Source organism: Zingiber officinale, chromosome 3A (assembly GCF_018446385.1).
Source record: "Zingiber officinale cultivar Zhangliang chromosome 3A, Zo_v1.1, whole genome shotgun sequence".
NCBI classification, from domain to species: domain Eukaryota; kingdom Viridiplantae; phylum Streptophyta; class Magnoliopsida; order Zingiberales; family Zingiberaceae; genus Zingiber; species Zingiber officinale.
In genome coordinates this window covers 29,470,947-29,484,373 of record NC_055990.1, presented here as the reverse complement: position 1 = coordinate 29,484,373, position 13,427 = coordinate 29,470,947, and the positions used below count along the sequence as shown (strand labels likewise).

The window sequence follows — 13,427 nt, the reverse complement described above, 5'->3', positions numbered from 1 at the left end:
TATTTAAATATTTATTGAATTATTTAATTATTAAAAACCAAATGGAAAATGAACGTCGTAGAAAAAAAGGAGAGAGCGAAGGAGTCGAACCGAGGACAGTTTGTTGCGTTGTCTTTAGTTGAGGCATCTGTTGCAGGCCCCGGATCGGCGCCGCTCGCGTGATCGCTCTGCTCCGCCGCGTCCCGTCTCGTCTCCTTTCTCCCTCGATCCCGTTGCGGAAGCGCGGCATGCTCAGGAACAGCCCCCCGAGTCACCGCCATGATGGGACCTCGCCGCTCCCCCTCGGCATGGACTGGAGCCCTCCCCCCAAGCGTTGGGTACGTTCTCCCTCTCCGCTCATCTGATCTGCGCTTCTCGTTTAGTATTATGCTCCGTCGATGCGAATTCTTGGGTTTCTCCAGTGAATTGTTTGTTCGATTGGGCGAAAATTCGCGCCGGCGACGCCCTTGATTTTTTTTTTTGGGGTTTGTTTGTCGTGTTTTCGAATCTCTAGATATGAGATCCAGGTGGAGCTGACCTTGGGATGTTGATATAGGCTGCTCTTTTTCCGCATAGGTATCGAGCTGGGATTTGGTAGTTCGGTAATGGATAGGGGTTTAAGGGAGAAATGTAGTTAATTGTAGTGGATCAAAATGGATCACATGGAGGAGGAAGAGAGAGAACATGGTCTTGTCACTCGATGTGGTAGATCATATGCACTGAAGTGGCTTACCCCTTACGTAGTGGTCTAGAAGGAAGGAGGTCTGAAATCATTCCTTGTTTAGTATATACTCGGGTTGGTTGCCTTTCTGATTTGGGGACTCTGCTGGTATTACATCATTCCAAGTTTATTACATGAGGTCGGTGGTATTTGTAGCAATTCAATACTGTGTGATCTCCTTCAATCACGTGGATTCTCCTAATGGTTTTAAAAATTTGTGTTGGCATATCTCCATAATCTTCAACCTTTTTGTTCGTGCACAGTCCATCCATGGATGACTGTCCATTAGTGCATTCTAGCAGCTGCACGAGGAAGGTGTTTATTTTCCTGGGGGCAATTTCTGAAACACTGTTATCATGATCCTAGTTTGCATCTTCTGGATTATGTTACATTGTATTGTTCCTAGAGTGTCAATATGGATGCTCTAATATGGTGCTCCAGTTGGGATCATACCTTTTGCACTGGATTTGTGGTTAGTTGGGTGACAATCCAAATGCAATTTAGTTCTATTAGTAAAGTAGCATTCCTGTGTTTAATCTTTGCATTGCATATTAACCTTTTTCATTTTAAAATTCCTAATTTTTCAAACATTTGCAGGATGGAAGGAATACTGTCTGGCCTCACAACCACCAGACTGGTTGGAGCTATTGTGTCATGATTCCTTCTTGGAGTATTCAGACAGAGCCTGGTGCATCCCATGAGAGCTTAAATCCTATTGTTGTAATAAGCACTCTTTGTTTATTATTTTTTACTTTTCTTGAAATTCTAAATGCAATTTCATAAGGAACTAATTAAATTGCCCATGAAGGAATAGCTAAGAAGAGGTTCTTACTAAGAAAATATTGTGAGTAGATGATATCTAACCTTTGTGCTATCATTAATCTGAATAAAATATCAGAATCTGTATTATACAACTCTTTAATTGGAAAATATGCATTAGAATTCAACTCTTTGTCATGGATTAAAATCTCATGCCATCCCAACCCACATGGATTAGCTTTATCATTTTGCGCCCATATTGAGATGTGGTAGAGAAACAACAGCAGTCAAGGTTGGGAGAAGATGGGAAACTCTTGGATTTTCCTCAGCTGCAATATCGTAATTTCTTTGGCAACACAATAATTGCAATTTCCCTCACTGCTGCTGTTGAGGTTGCATAGGAGGACAATTTTACATGTTGAAGACGAGAAGATGGCATGAAGGAGAAGACATTGTCAAGGTCATCAAGAAGTGGAAGGCGAAGAGGAATCTTGTTGACAAGGGAAATAAGGGCAGTGAAAAGAGATGGTGGATGAGAGGGTATCCTGTGATTCCATAATAGGGAAATTGCAACAGTGTGGGAAATTGCTGGTCCAATCTTCTTTGTTTTTTCTGGTTCCTCCATGAAAATTTGCATGTAAGTGGAACACCAGTCCTTGGGAAGTGGTAGCTGCAGCAACAGCAAGTTACCATCATTATCATCATCTTCTTCCTTCTTCTCTTGGCCAACACCAATTAGCATGTCGTCACACGGATTGACACATTGATATTATCTCACGTAGGCTGGCATTCAAGATGTCAGCAAGCAATGAGATTTTGAACCTTGCTTTTTGAACGGAACACATGTCAATGTCATCAGACTTGATATCATATAATTTCTACTATTTCCATGTTTAAATAGTTACAAATTTATGCTTCTCTTTGACTCCAAATATTATGAATAATCACTGAAAAGCAAATTGGAAGGTGTGACACTAGAATGCTTAATTCAGTCTAGTCGTTTCACTGATGTCTTGATCTGTGCGCTTTTTGTCAATATTCATGTTGTCACATAATCTATGATATAAAAAATAGTTGCTTATTTCCTGGGACAATACTATATGTAATTCCTAGTTGATCTAGTGCATGCTTGATGGACTATTTGATAGAGAAAAAATGGTAATTGTTGATAATTCCATTTTTTTCACTATATTCCAGCTATAAAACTCTAATATGGTCTAATTTGTATTTTCACAATAACTTAAGTAGGTAAGTCATAATATAATCAGCATGCTAGATTGGTTATGTCCCACACCCTTTTCTCCATGCAGAGAAAACTGATATATTTTTTAATTCTGACCTGCAACTTAAGGAGCTCCTTCTGGATAAGCCATTTTACAATATTTTTGCCCTATAATAGTTTTTGTGGGTGTTCCGGAGGGAGACAATTACTGTTAAAGCCTTGAAAGTGGGCATTATCTGCTGAGAATGGTAAAGGCAACTAAGAATCCATAGGATAGTAATGTATAAGATTGTTTCCATCTCATATAAAATTATAAATTGCCACTTTCTGTTTTGTTTAACAGTTTTGTTTGATAAAGTCTAGACCTTTAATTCAATAAAAATGTTCTCTTGATTTACCATTTGATGTGGCATGTTGTTCTACAATTTTTCATAACTTTCTTTCTTGGTCTTGCTGTTAACATTATTGAAAAACAGTTTTACAGGATTCATGTGGGTATACAATCCCCCCAAGGCATCAGTACCAGCCACGAGTTACTACGAAGATTCAGTGACTTCCTGAAATTACACTCTGCTGTATGATAAGTTATATTTTAACCTGTTGATATGAAGAGCATTATTCTTTATGAGTTATATCTTTTTGACACTTCTGTCTCTAGAGTTGAAGAGTCTCATAAGCATATCAATAATTGAAGACCATTGTAATGGTGCTTGATAATGCCAAGTTTTTTTATCTACTGAGATTCATAATAGCAAAGAGAATGAGCCTTTTATTCTATGTTTTTCAAGAACTGCATTTAACTTTTAATTCAATCTTGTCATTGTTCAAAAACGAAGAAGAAAAAGGTGGAATAGTAGAATCAACCCAGAAACATACACTGTATTTGAAGACATTAAGTTTATGGCTTAGGAATCTAGACATCTAATGAGCACACACCAATCACAATGTTGAGAATTTCATATGGAGAATCATTAGGTAACCTTAACATTACTGTCTACCTACTTTCTTTAGCCAGGATTGACGTATCTTTTATTATGTGAATCCTAAATGCCCTTTTTAGAAATATAAATAGTGAAACTGATTTAGTGTGCTGACAATGAAATTTATGTTGGTGTCATTTATTTTATTTTATTGGTAAATTATCTCTTGTAATTATGTTTTGAAAATTTTGCACTGTAACTAGAACTTTTAAGATCATCAATTCTTTATCTAGTTAATGAGTACATATTATTGATAGCTGAGGTATCACATATTTTGATAAATATCTATGCTTCAGAAATTGTTTTATACATTTAATGGGGAATTGGAAATTTTAGTTCTTGCTATTGCATTCTGTTTAATACCTCTCTGATACTAATAAAAATATGATGTGCATGGGATAACCTAATTTGCATACTATGGGGAAAGCTTGATTTTTGTTCTCTTGTTTTATTTATTTGATTTTTGAGGTTTCACTTTCTATAACTTTTACTCTTTTCCTTTTTGTAGCTTAAGAAGGCATTTCCAAGAAAAGATATTCCTCTAGCACCACCAAAACATGCTTTTCTGAGAATAAATTCCAGTCGTGTGCTCCTAGAAGAGGTACAACTGTACTAGTATTTCAAATGGTTAGTTCCATGGATTCTGTTGTATTTGCTAAAACTATGACAGCTTACAAACTATATGCTCAACTAGATCTGCCTCTGGCGCCATCAAGTTTAGCCTGGTCTCTAAAGAATATTATAGTCTAACAAATGGAAAAAGTCTTTATTTTACTCTCAATAAGATATCTAACATTCTTTATGTTAGCAAATGAATTGTTTTTTAAGTTATGAATATTTATAGTTTTTTATTTTTCTTTGATAATAACTATAAATTAAACAAGTCTAATTCAATGTATTGCAGAATACAAGTTTTTTCTCTGTTCCTTTTTTTATCCTAAAGTTCATTTCCCTATTAGAATACCAATAATTCTCAAGATGGATAATTTTCTTGCAGAGAAGACATGCTTTGGCAGAATGGATGCAGAAGTTACTCTCTGATATAGATTTATCCAGAAGTGCACAAGTAGCAAGTTTTCTTGAATTGGAAACTGCTGCAAGGTCAGGTAGGCCACACCTACCACATCTGGGTTTATTATTGTCCGTCCAAACATGCTTTTATGTAGTGCATGATATGGAACAGAAACTCATTGAGCTAGTTATTTTTTATGATACTAAAGAACTTTTTATCTAAATTTTCACTTGTCAGCTCACTTGCATACTCATTTTGTATGCAGCATTCCACTATGTTAATAATCATCCTACAGAATCAAGCTCTTCAACTGATGCTGCTGCCATAAGCCCTTCAACTCTAGCTCGACCTAGTTCCAGTGTTCTTGTTTCCAACAATTCAACACTCACATCTATGGTGCCATATGCTTCCTTAGATGGTCTCCATGACAATGCAAATAAAACATCAGACTTTGGTATTGCGAGGAAAGGAAAGATTCAAGCTTCTCAAACTAATGCTGAAGATGTATCATTGGTTCACAATCATTCTGCAAATATAGCAATTGGGAACGGCATCATGGGCGAATCATTCTTTGATCAACCAGAAGATTTCGGTAGGGTTAAATTGAACGATAGGAAAGAGTTCCTTGCTCCACATAGAGAGATAATTGGTGGCAATTCTAGGGGCAGAATGGAGTCTATATCAGATCAGGACCATGATAAACATTCTGGTCATGCTCGTAAGCTCTCTGCTGAAAGCTTTGAGAGTGACATAAGTTCTATTAGAGGCAGTGAACTATCATTTGCTGGAGTCACAAATTCAATTTGGGATGGTTCCTTTGATGCCCCTAGCAGCACTGAAGTTTTAAATGCTGCAGATGGTCCAGGCACACAATTTCTTGAAAATTCGCAAATTGTTCTTCCATATGATCAAAGGTACAAATTAAATAGAGTTCTTGTAACTATGCAACGAAGGTTAGTAACAACAAAAACCGATATGGAGGATCTTATAGCTCGGTTGAACCAAGAAATGGCTGTGAAAGAATACCTTACCACGAAGGTGCATCTCTTGCCATTACTTATTTGCCTGCTTCCTTTATGACTGCATATGTGTTGTCTAATTTAGAATTTTTGTATTAAACTAGTTTTGAATATCTATAGTTTTTAGTGTACCCTTGGCGATTGTTAAATGACTTTCTATGTTATCTCCCTCATGGTTTTATCCCTTTGTTAAAATTGTCTCTAAATTAAGGCGCTTCCTAGAAGTCTATCCATCCCAAACTTCCTCCATATTGAGCATGCTTAATTGTAGAGGTTTTGTAAAGAACTGGCATACCTGTTATTAAGAGTATGTACTTAATTTGTGCTACAGTATATGTTTTGATTCATTGCCGGATGTAGTCTAGAAGATTGCTGTGAGTTGTAAATTTTCTAAGCTATCTTCTCTTGTGATTACTCTTTGCCCTCATCATGTTGGGTCATGACGGCCCACTAGCTTCTGCTTGTTCATCCATGAATCATACACTCGATAGAAGGGTCCTCTCAAATTGTAATATATCATGTACTCGACAATGTCAAATTGTTCTCTATTTTGATACATCCAGTCAGAGAACTGCTGTACACTAGGCACACATAACTGCATAGTTCTTATGAAGAACCAAACTGATTCTACCAAAAGGTGCCTCATTATTTAGAATACATACTGCATTCATTTAAGGCAAGTTACAGCCATGGATCATTTACATTTGACCACTTCAGTGCATGATTTGATTCAACCTTGCCCCTTGCATCCTAAAAACTTGCTAGGAGCCATTCCTTGTCCTAGCTTATCGGCCCTGTTATCCCTCCCCGCCTTCACCAGACTTTGTCACATATCTGAAGTTATGTTCATGTCAGCTTCATTTAGATGGCATGCTCTGTTATTATCCTAGCTTATCTGCCCTACCATCACTCCCCGCCTTCACCAGACTTCGTCACACATCTGAAGTTGTGTTTCTGTCATCTTTATTCTAGATGGCATGCTCTGTAATTATTATTATTTGATGTAGGTCAAGGATTTAGAGATTGAATTAGAAGCTACCGAGCAGAAAGCTAAAGAAAACTTGCAGCAAGCTATCTTAATTGAAAGAGAAAGAGTCACCGAAATGCAATGGGATATGGATGAACTACGGAGGAAGTATTCAGAGATGGAGACAAAACTCTTGTTTGAGGAAGTCTGACCTTTGAATTTTTTCATTGTGGTAATATTATATTCAATTGAGTTTCATGTTCCTGTTTTGATTTTTTTTTTTTTTTTTTTTTTTTTTTTTTTTTGCAGAATGAAAGGAGTTATGCTGAATCAGAAAAGAAAATTGCTAAAGAAGAAAAAGATTGCTTACAGCAGGAGTTAGATAGTAAACAAGAAGAATTAGTGAACATGCAAAAGAGTCTGGAAGAGTTGGAATTGAAATCAAAGGCCGATATCAAAGTTCTTGTCAAAGAAGTCAAGTTCTTGAGGAAATCTCAAGCAGAGCTCAAGGAAATACTGAATCAGTCTGTAAGAGAAAAGACTGAACTAGAGGTAAGTTTGCTGTTTGTTGTGATCTCCTTTGACCATTGAGAAGAAGCTAACTATGATAATGTTCAACTATTCAATATGCTTTATGTGTGTAACATTATCTAGTAATACTTTCCTCCGTATGACATTGGAATTTTATCTTTTCATTGAACATCAGTGAAACTAAACAATAGAAGATAACTGAATGCCTTTACAAACAAAGGAATGTCTGTAAATGTTAATATATAAGTGCATGATTGCAGCTTTACTCATTTGTTTCCCATGATTATACCAGATATATTCTTTTCTTATCTATAAAGAACACTTACTGCAAACTAAGGTTTGAATTATCACTCTTTGCCAGGGTTTCAGCTTTCAACCAAAATGATACTATTTCATCTCCATGTTGGACTGACACTTAACACGCTTTGACGTACTTCAACACACTTAAAATCATGCTGAGATCAACTTAAATGAGCTTTAATTATATAATTCCTTTTCACTTAGTTTGATATTATCTCTGAACATAAAGTTATAGCAATTCGACAATCAATATTGATTCTTGTATCCAAATCAGGTTAACACAATAATATTCCAAGACCCAAATTAAATAACGCTCTTCATAAATTTGGCATTAGAATTGGTTTTTTTTCATATTTATAAACATATCTTAGCTAACCATTGAGAATTGGACTCAGAATGACACATTTGGAACTAGCATGTGTACAAATAAAGGATACAAATTTTTATTCTGGTATCGTTCATCTTTCCTGTTGTTATTGTTGCTGTTTCAATTGGTGTTTCTCTTTTCTTCCTCTTTTTTTATAGTGTCTCATCTCCTCTTTGTGACTAGCAGACAAAACAAAAGGATGTACGATGGAAAGAAAATATTTTCATCTTGGTCAGTTCTAGATAGTACAAGCTGAGAGAGGGTTGTGTTTATGTCAGTATTGTTGAAATTATGTTAGCACAAGTGGCATTTTGCTGTATCTATGTTGGCACAATATTGGTATCATCTGACAACGGAAATGATATATTTTGGGCTATGCGATGATACCAATCGACGCTTGAACCATGCTCCAAGCCGCTCTTGTTGATTAATCATGCCTTTTCCATACAACTACAAAGTTAATATTGAAATTTTTTATGTTGGTTTTTGTAGAATTTTCGAGTTTATCTTATCAGTGCATTTTATTTTATGGAAATGTGCCCTTTCCATGTAATTCTCTCTTGTAATTATATCTGTTTGATTTTATAGTTGAAGAAAAATAAATCAAATTGTATGATCTTGCAATCTTACACTCCTATCCCACAATCCTAATTTATGAATCTCTCTCCATTTTAAGATAAGGTCTCAGTTTTGACGATCTTGGATGCAGCAGATGGAAAGAAGTATATTGTCTCCAAAATTTTGCCTTTTGCCAACTCAGTGCATCAAACTTGTTGCAGTCAATTATATTATACTTATTTTTCCCCTAATGTGATAAACACTTTAAATTGTTGCAGTCTCCATGTCCTGAAATGTCTGACCAATAGTTCCTTAGAATTCTTCCGTTTTCTTTTGCAAATATTAGATGATACTGTAGTTGATTAACTTAATGAATGACAGTGAGACGTGCAATTCCATGCTTCACTCTGTTTTATCATTGTCTTGGTTCTATTCATATGTTTCTTATTCTGTTTCAACGTTTTCTGTCTCATTAGTCTTAGTTTACCACTTCTGAAACCTACTGGCATTTCACCATTCACTTTAATCCATTATTAATTGATTTTATTCAAAACAAATTGTAAACTCAAAACTTGATTGTTTGGATCCCTATATTCCCCAGTCAGTTGAAAACTATGCTGGTAGGATGAGATTTGTGTAGCCAATCTCAAATATTATAATCAGAAATAGCTTGATTATGATGTTAACAGTAGACAAACATGTCTTCTATCGTTGTTTAACTCTTGTTAAAGAAATATGGCATACATCATGGTCATTTTTATTTAATATTGATGAAACAATTTGCTTTAGTTTCTGATTAGATGTGTGTGTTCTTGTGTGCTTAGTTTTTGATCTTCTCTGTTTATTTATTTATTTACTTTCTTTCAAACCAGGGAGTTCTACGGAAGGAAATGCAGAGATGGTCACATGCAAAGTCAGCGAACAAAACTTTTCTTCATGAATGCAGAGTTCTACGTGATCGGCTTCAAGAATGCAGTGTTAATTTTCTCACTGATGAGGAAGATAAGTTCACTATTGATGACTCATCACTCTCTGATGCAGTGGATCTTCTGGCAACATCAGATAATCGGATAGGTCTCCTTCTTGCAGAGGTAGCTTTTCAATGTCATGTTACTTTTTTGTTCACCAATTTTCCCATACATTAGAAGACTAACATTAGCTTAAAGTTTTAGTTACATTTCAATTGACTAGCTCGTTTTGCTTACAATTCTTTGGTAGGAGTATTATGTGTATTTTTTTTCATAGATAGAATAGATATTCATCGGGATGACAAAAGAGTCGGGCAGAAAACTTTTCAAGATAAATCTTCTTCCTCACTACCGTCCAGTCCCACACAAGACAGATCTTTAAAAATATTATTATTTTTCTTCATTTTACACAAAATAAGAGGGGCAAATATGGAACACAATGGCTGGGCAGGTCAGCAGCATGCCTATCAGGGGTGGGTTGAAATTTCCATCCCTAATGTACCAGGGGTGGGTTGCAAAATGATATTGCAAGGCATCTGCTCTCCTTTTGAGGATCCCTGTGTCTCATGACAACTATAGGTGTATAACAAGATTGTTTATGATCAGTTTTGTTATCTACATTTAATTTGGTTTGGTTGTTTAACTATAACAACTGTTAAATTTTAACTGATAACAAAACATGCAAACCGACCAAAATCTTTCTCTAACCCAATAGATAAAAATGGTGATGGCAATCAAACCGGAGGTGATATTGGAGAAAGAACTAAACAAGGAACAAGATTCGTTACTGGGATACCAAAACAGCCACAAGCTTCGTAGTTATTTATTAATTGATAACGTGATCATGAGATGTGACAAGTAATTTACTCTCAACTGAGATAAAAAAGAAAAAAAGGTGAAAAAGACCTGACATGCATAACTATAGTCTATGTTGAACAGTTGACAGTACCGTACAGTCTTTTAAGTTCTCTTTGCTGTGTTGTTTACCTTTGTAATACTTTGGAATGGTAGGGAGATCTTAAAGCATTCGATATTTGCATCCTTTTGTAGCAAAAGGTGATTACACCCATCCTAGGTGCCCCTTATAGCCCATACCCAGGTTATGTGAAGGGATAAATCACAAGGTCAGCTTATAACCGCTAAGTGGCTAGGGGGTGAGATTAGTTTTTCCCCGAGAGCATGTGTTCGCCGGAAATTGATCCCTGCCCCTCAATATTTGCATCCTTGATGTTTATATTAATGTCATTCAAGATAATGTTAAAGTTTGTGTATCCATTCTGAAATAGATTGCAATTTCCTTTACACTAAAATCATTATTTTAGGAGAACCTGCTGGATTTCTCAAAACTATCAACTTAAAACTTCTTTGTTAAGACTTTCTTTTATAGCGAATAAGCGTGATACTGGTGTTTTGATAAAGATTGCAAGACATTATCTGTTTCCTCATCTTCTCAATCAGATACTAACAACCAACAATTATTGTTCAGGCTCAACTCCTTGCAAGAAATGATGAAATGGCATATATAAATGATGATGTTCAATCTACAGAAGTTTCTGAGTCTCCAATTATACCAAACGGTGATACTTCCATGACTGCAGATGACGATGAGATACGGAAAACTCTTACCGATGTGTTCATAGACAATCTGAAATTAAGGAAACAGGTAAACACTGTGATCAGACATGCGCTGAATACAGTTACGAAACAAGAGAAAGAAGACGGTTCCGAAGTCCCTTCCAGGAAGACTGTCCTCAACCGGTTCTTGGAGCGATGAAACAACACAAATGTACATCATCACTTATTCGTATTTGGCTGCGCTGTATATTCCGGTCACATAGACAAGATATGGTCATCTACAGGTCAACAAGGAGAAGAACAAGAACTGCCTGGGTTTTGCATTGACAATCTCGCCTAGTTATGAGTAAAATGGCTTGTTATAAGAGATGTTTTCCTTGATATTTGAGACTCGTACTACCGTGAAATATCGAACAATAGTATATAAAACAGAATCAAATTTGCTGGCAATAACTGATTGAAAAATGAGTATTTTTATTTTCTCCCAGATTCCAATCACTCGTTTATGAACTTTAAAAATAATACAACTAATTCAATTTATTTATTATTCATTTAAGTCGATACTTATGGTTCGAGACTGCAGCCATCGTAAGAGAATCCACTTTTTGTTTCTATTTCTTTAATTTTCTCCCTTTTATGAAGAAAAAAAGAATAAATGTCATTTAAAAAGATGGCGAATATTTGCACACAGCAGCCAGTAATAAAGACAAACCAAAACAAATCTCTCCAAAGAATAAATCTTAAAGGAATTCATCTATCTCTATGCTAAAACAAAAACACTAACAGCCTTTTAACTGTCAAAAGAACCCATTAAAAACATGGATATAAGTTCAGTATTACACACTGAAAATACTGAGAAGAACGCACTTCCACAAAACCATTGATGTACCAAGGTTGTCTCCTCATACGATTTAGTGATTAACGCATGATGTGTTATCATTATGAGGTAAATATCTTCCTTATGTGCTAGTCATTATTCCAAAAGTTAATAACCGTCCGTGATTTACCTCCTCCGTGTTGATCCTGGGACGGATTCATCGGGACGTTAAAGACGAGTGTATTCATTTTTTATCATCATTGATGTACCAAGGTTGATCTATCATCAGAGCATATGTTCTGTGTGGGTCGAAGTCGAACGATGTGGTGCTTGCTGACTATGATTGCAATGAAGACGGTTGAGTCGATCGACTTTGGAAGTGATTGTGGATGGGAAGCTTTGCAGGTTAAAATCATTTGCTCATGATTGTGGATGGATCTTGGCAATCATTCTTAGATTGACTCATTGATTTCGTTGCTACGAATCGGGGACTAATCATGTTGCGCATTAGGCCATCTCGGTTGGACTTGGACGTCAATGGTTGAGCATCCAATTAGGGTCTGACAAACTCGATTGATAGTACGAGCTTTATGGATTTTTCAATCACGCTTTCTTGTTCACTTTCAAAGACACTCACTTTATGCGAGGCTAGACAACCCCCTCATCGACCTCTCTTGTGCCTCCATTCGGACATCTAGACTTCAATGACATTGTACCATAGTCGCATTGGCCTTTGATGCCTTCCACTCAAGCTATCCCTCTCTTTAATTATAATGTTGTTTTGTCTTTTGCATCTAAAACAAAAACTTTTATGGAAATAAAGGCATAAATTGTACATTTATCAGCCAACATGATTTTAATGCAAAATTGAAAGGAAGCATGCCATGGGGAAAACTTTGTGATGGCTTTCGAAAGCACTAATGAAATGGATGTCTTTATTACTTTTGGATTCAAATGATCGAGTTGCCATCTCGATCGACATTGTGTAACTTGTGCCAATCAAATCAAATGAGGAATATCGTGTCATGAATTTAGCCATGTCGCCTTTGTTACAGCACAAGCTACCATTATTGTTGTGGTTCATATCAAAGTAATCCAACTTTAAGAGTAGACGGTTTAATTAAGATAAGCATGAATCTTAGAGATCAATGAGTGTTCAACACATGGTGTAATTACTTCCAGATTGATTTATCTTCGAATTTGTTTGTCTTTATCTCGAGAAAAGAGTGTCTTTTAGATAGTGTACCAAGTGAAAGGTAAACACAAGATCATCATATCTTCAATGAAAGTAAAGTTTGAAGGTCAAATTTTGACAATAAATTCTAAGATCCTTATCTATCACATTTTCACATATCGAAAAAAAAAAAGGTTAAAACATTGCTAACCTTTTTCCTAGTGTGTGAATGACAATTGAGATTTTTCATGACACAGATGAATATAATGATCCAATTCACTGTTGGTACTTTAAAATTATAAGACATGATTATAAAATATAAATATAAAAAATGAAAATTATCATGAAACAATTAATAATTTTGAACTCATTTAGCTACCACTACTTCACCATATATGCTCTATTCCTCCTCTTCACATGGAGGATCATTATTGTAGCATTTTTGTATATCAATAAAAAATTAAATTAATATCTTTTA

The 13,427-nt window shown here is 35.7% G+C and overlaps 1 protein-coding gene across 6 annotated transcripts; it reads left to right on the top strand.

Moving 5' to 3' along the window:
• Window positions 1-57: 57 nt before the first annotated feature.
• On the top strand, window positions 58-11,445 carry LOC122051605 (PX domain-containing protein EREL1-like). Of its 6 annotated transcripts, none has more exons than XM_042612806.1 (10): window positions 58-317; window positions 1,298-1,420; window positions 3,158-3,256; window positions 4,170-4,262; window positions 4,659-4,767; window positions 4,939-5,711; window positions 6,700-6,861; window positions 6,969-7,211; window positions 9,288-9,506; window positions 10,870-11,445. In XM_042612806.1, exons 1-10 carry the CDS (start codon window positions 228-230, stop codon window positions 11,155-11,157), a joined length of 2,199 nt encoding a protein of 732 aa, XP_042468740.1. In that variant the 5' UTR covers window positions 58-227; the 3' UTR covers window positions 11,158-11,445. The 6 variants fall into 6 exon arrangements, with proteins under 6 accessions (XP_042468740.1, XP_042468739.1, XP_042468738.1 ...); XM_042612805.1 differs by having other exon boundaries at window positions 60-317; window positions 1,298-1,417; window positions 6,700-6,864; XM_042612804.1 differs by having other exon boundaries at window positions 61-317; window positions 6,700-6,864.
• Window positions 11,446-13,427: the final 1,982 nt, after the last annotated feature.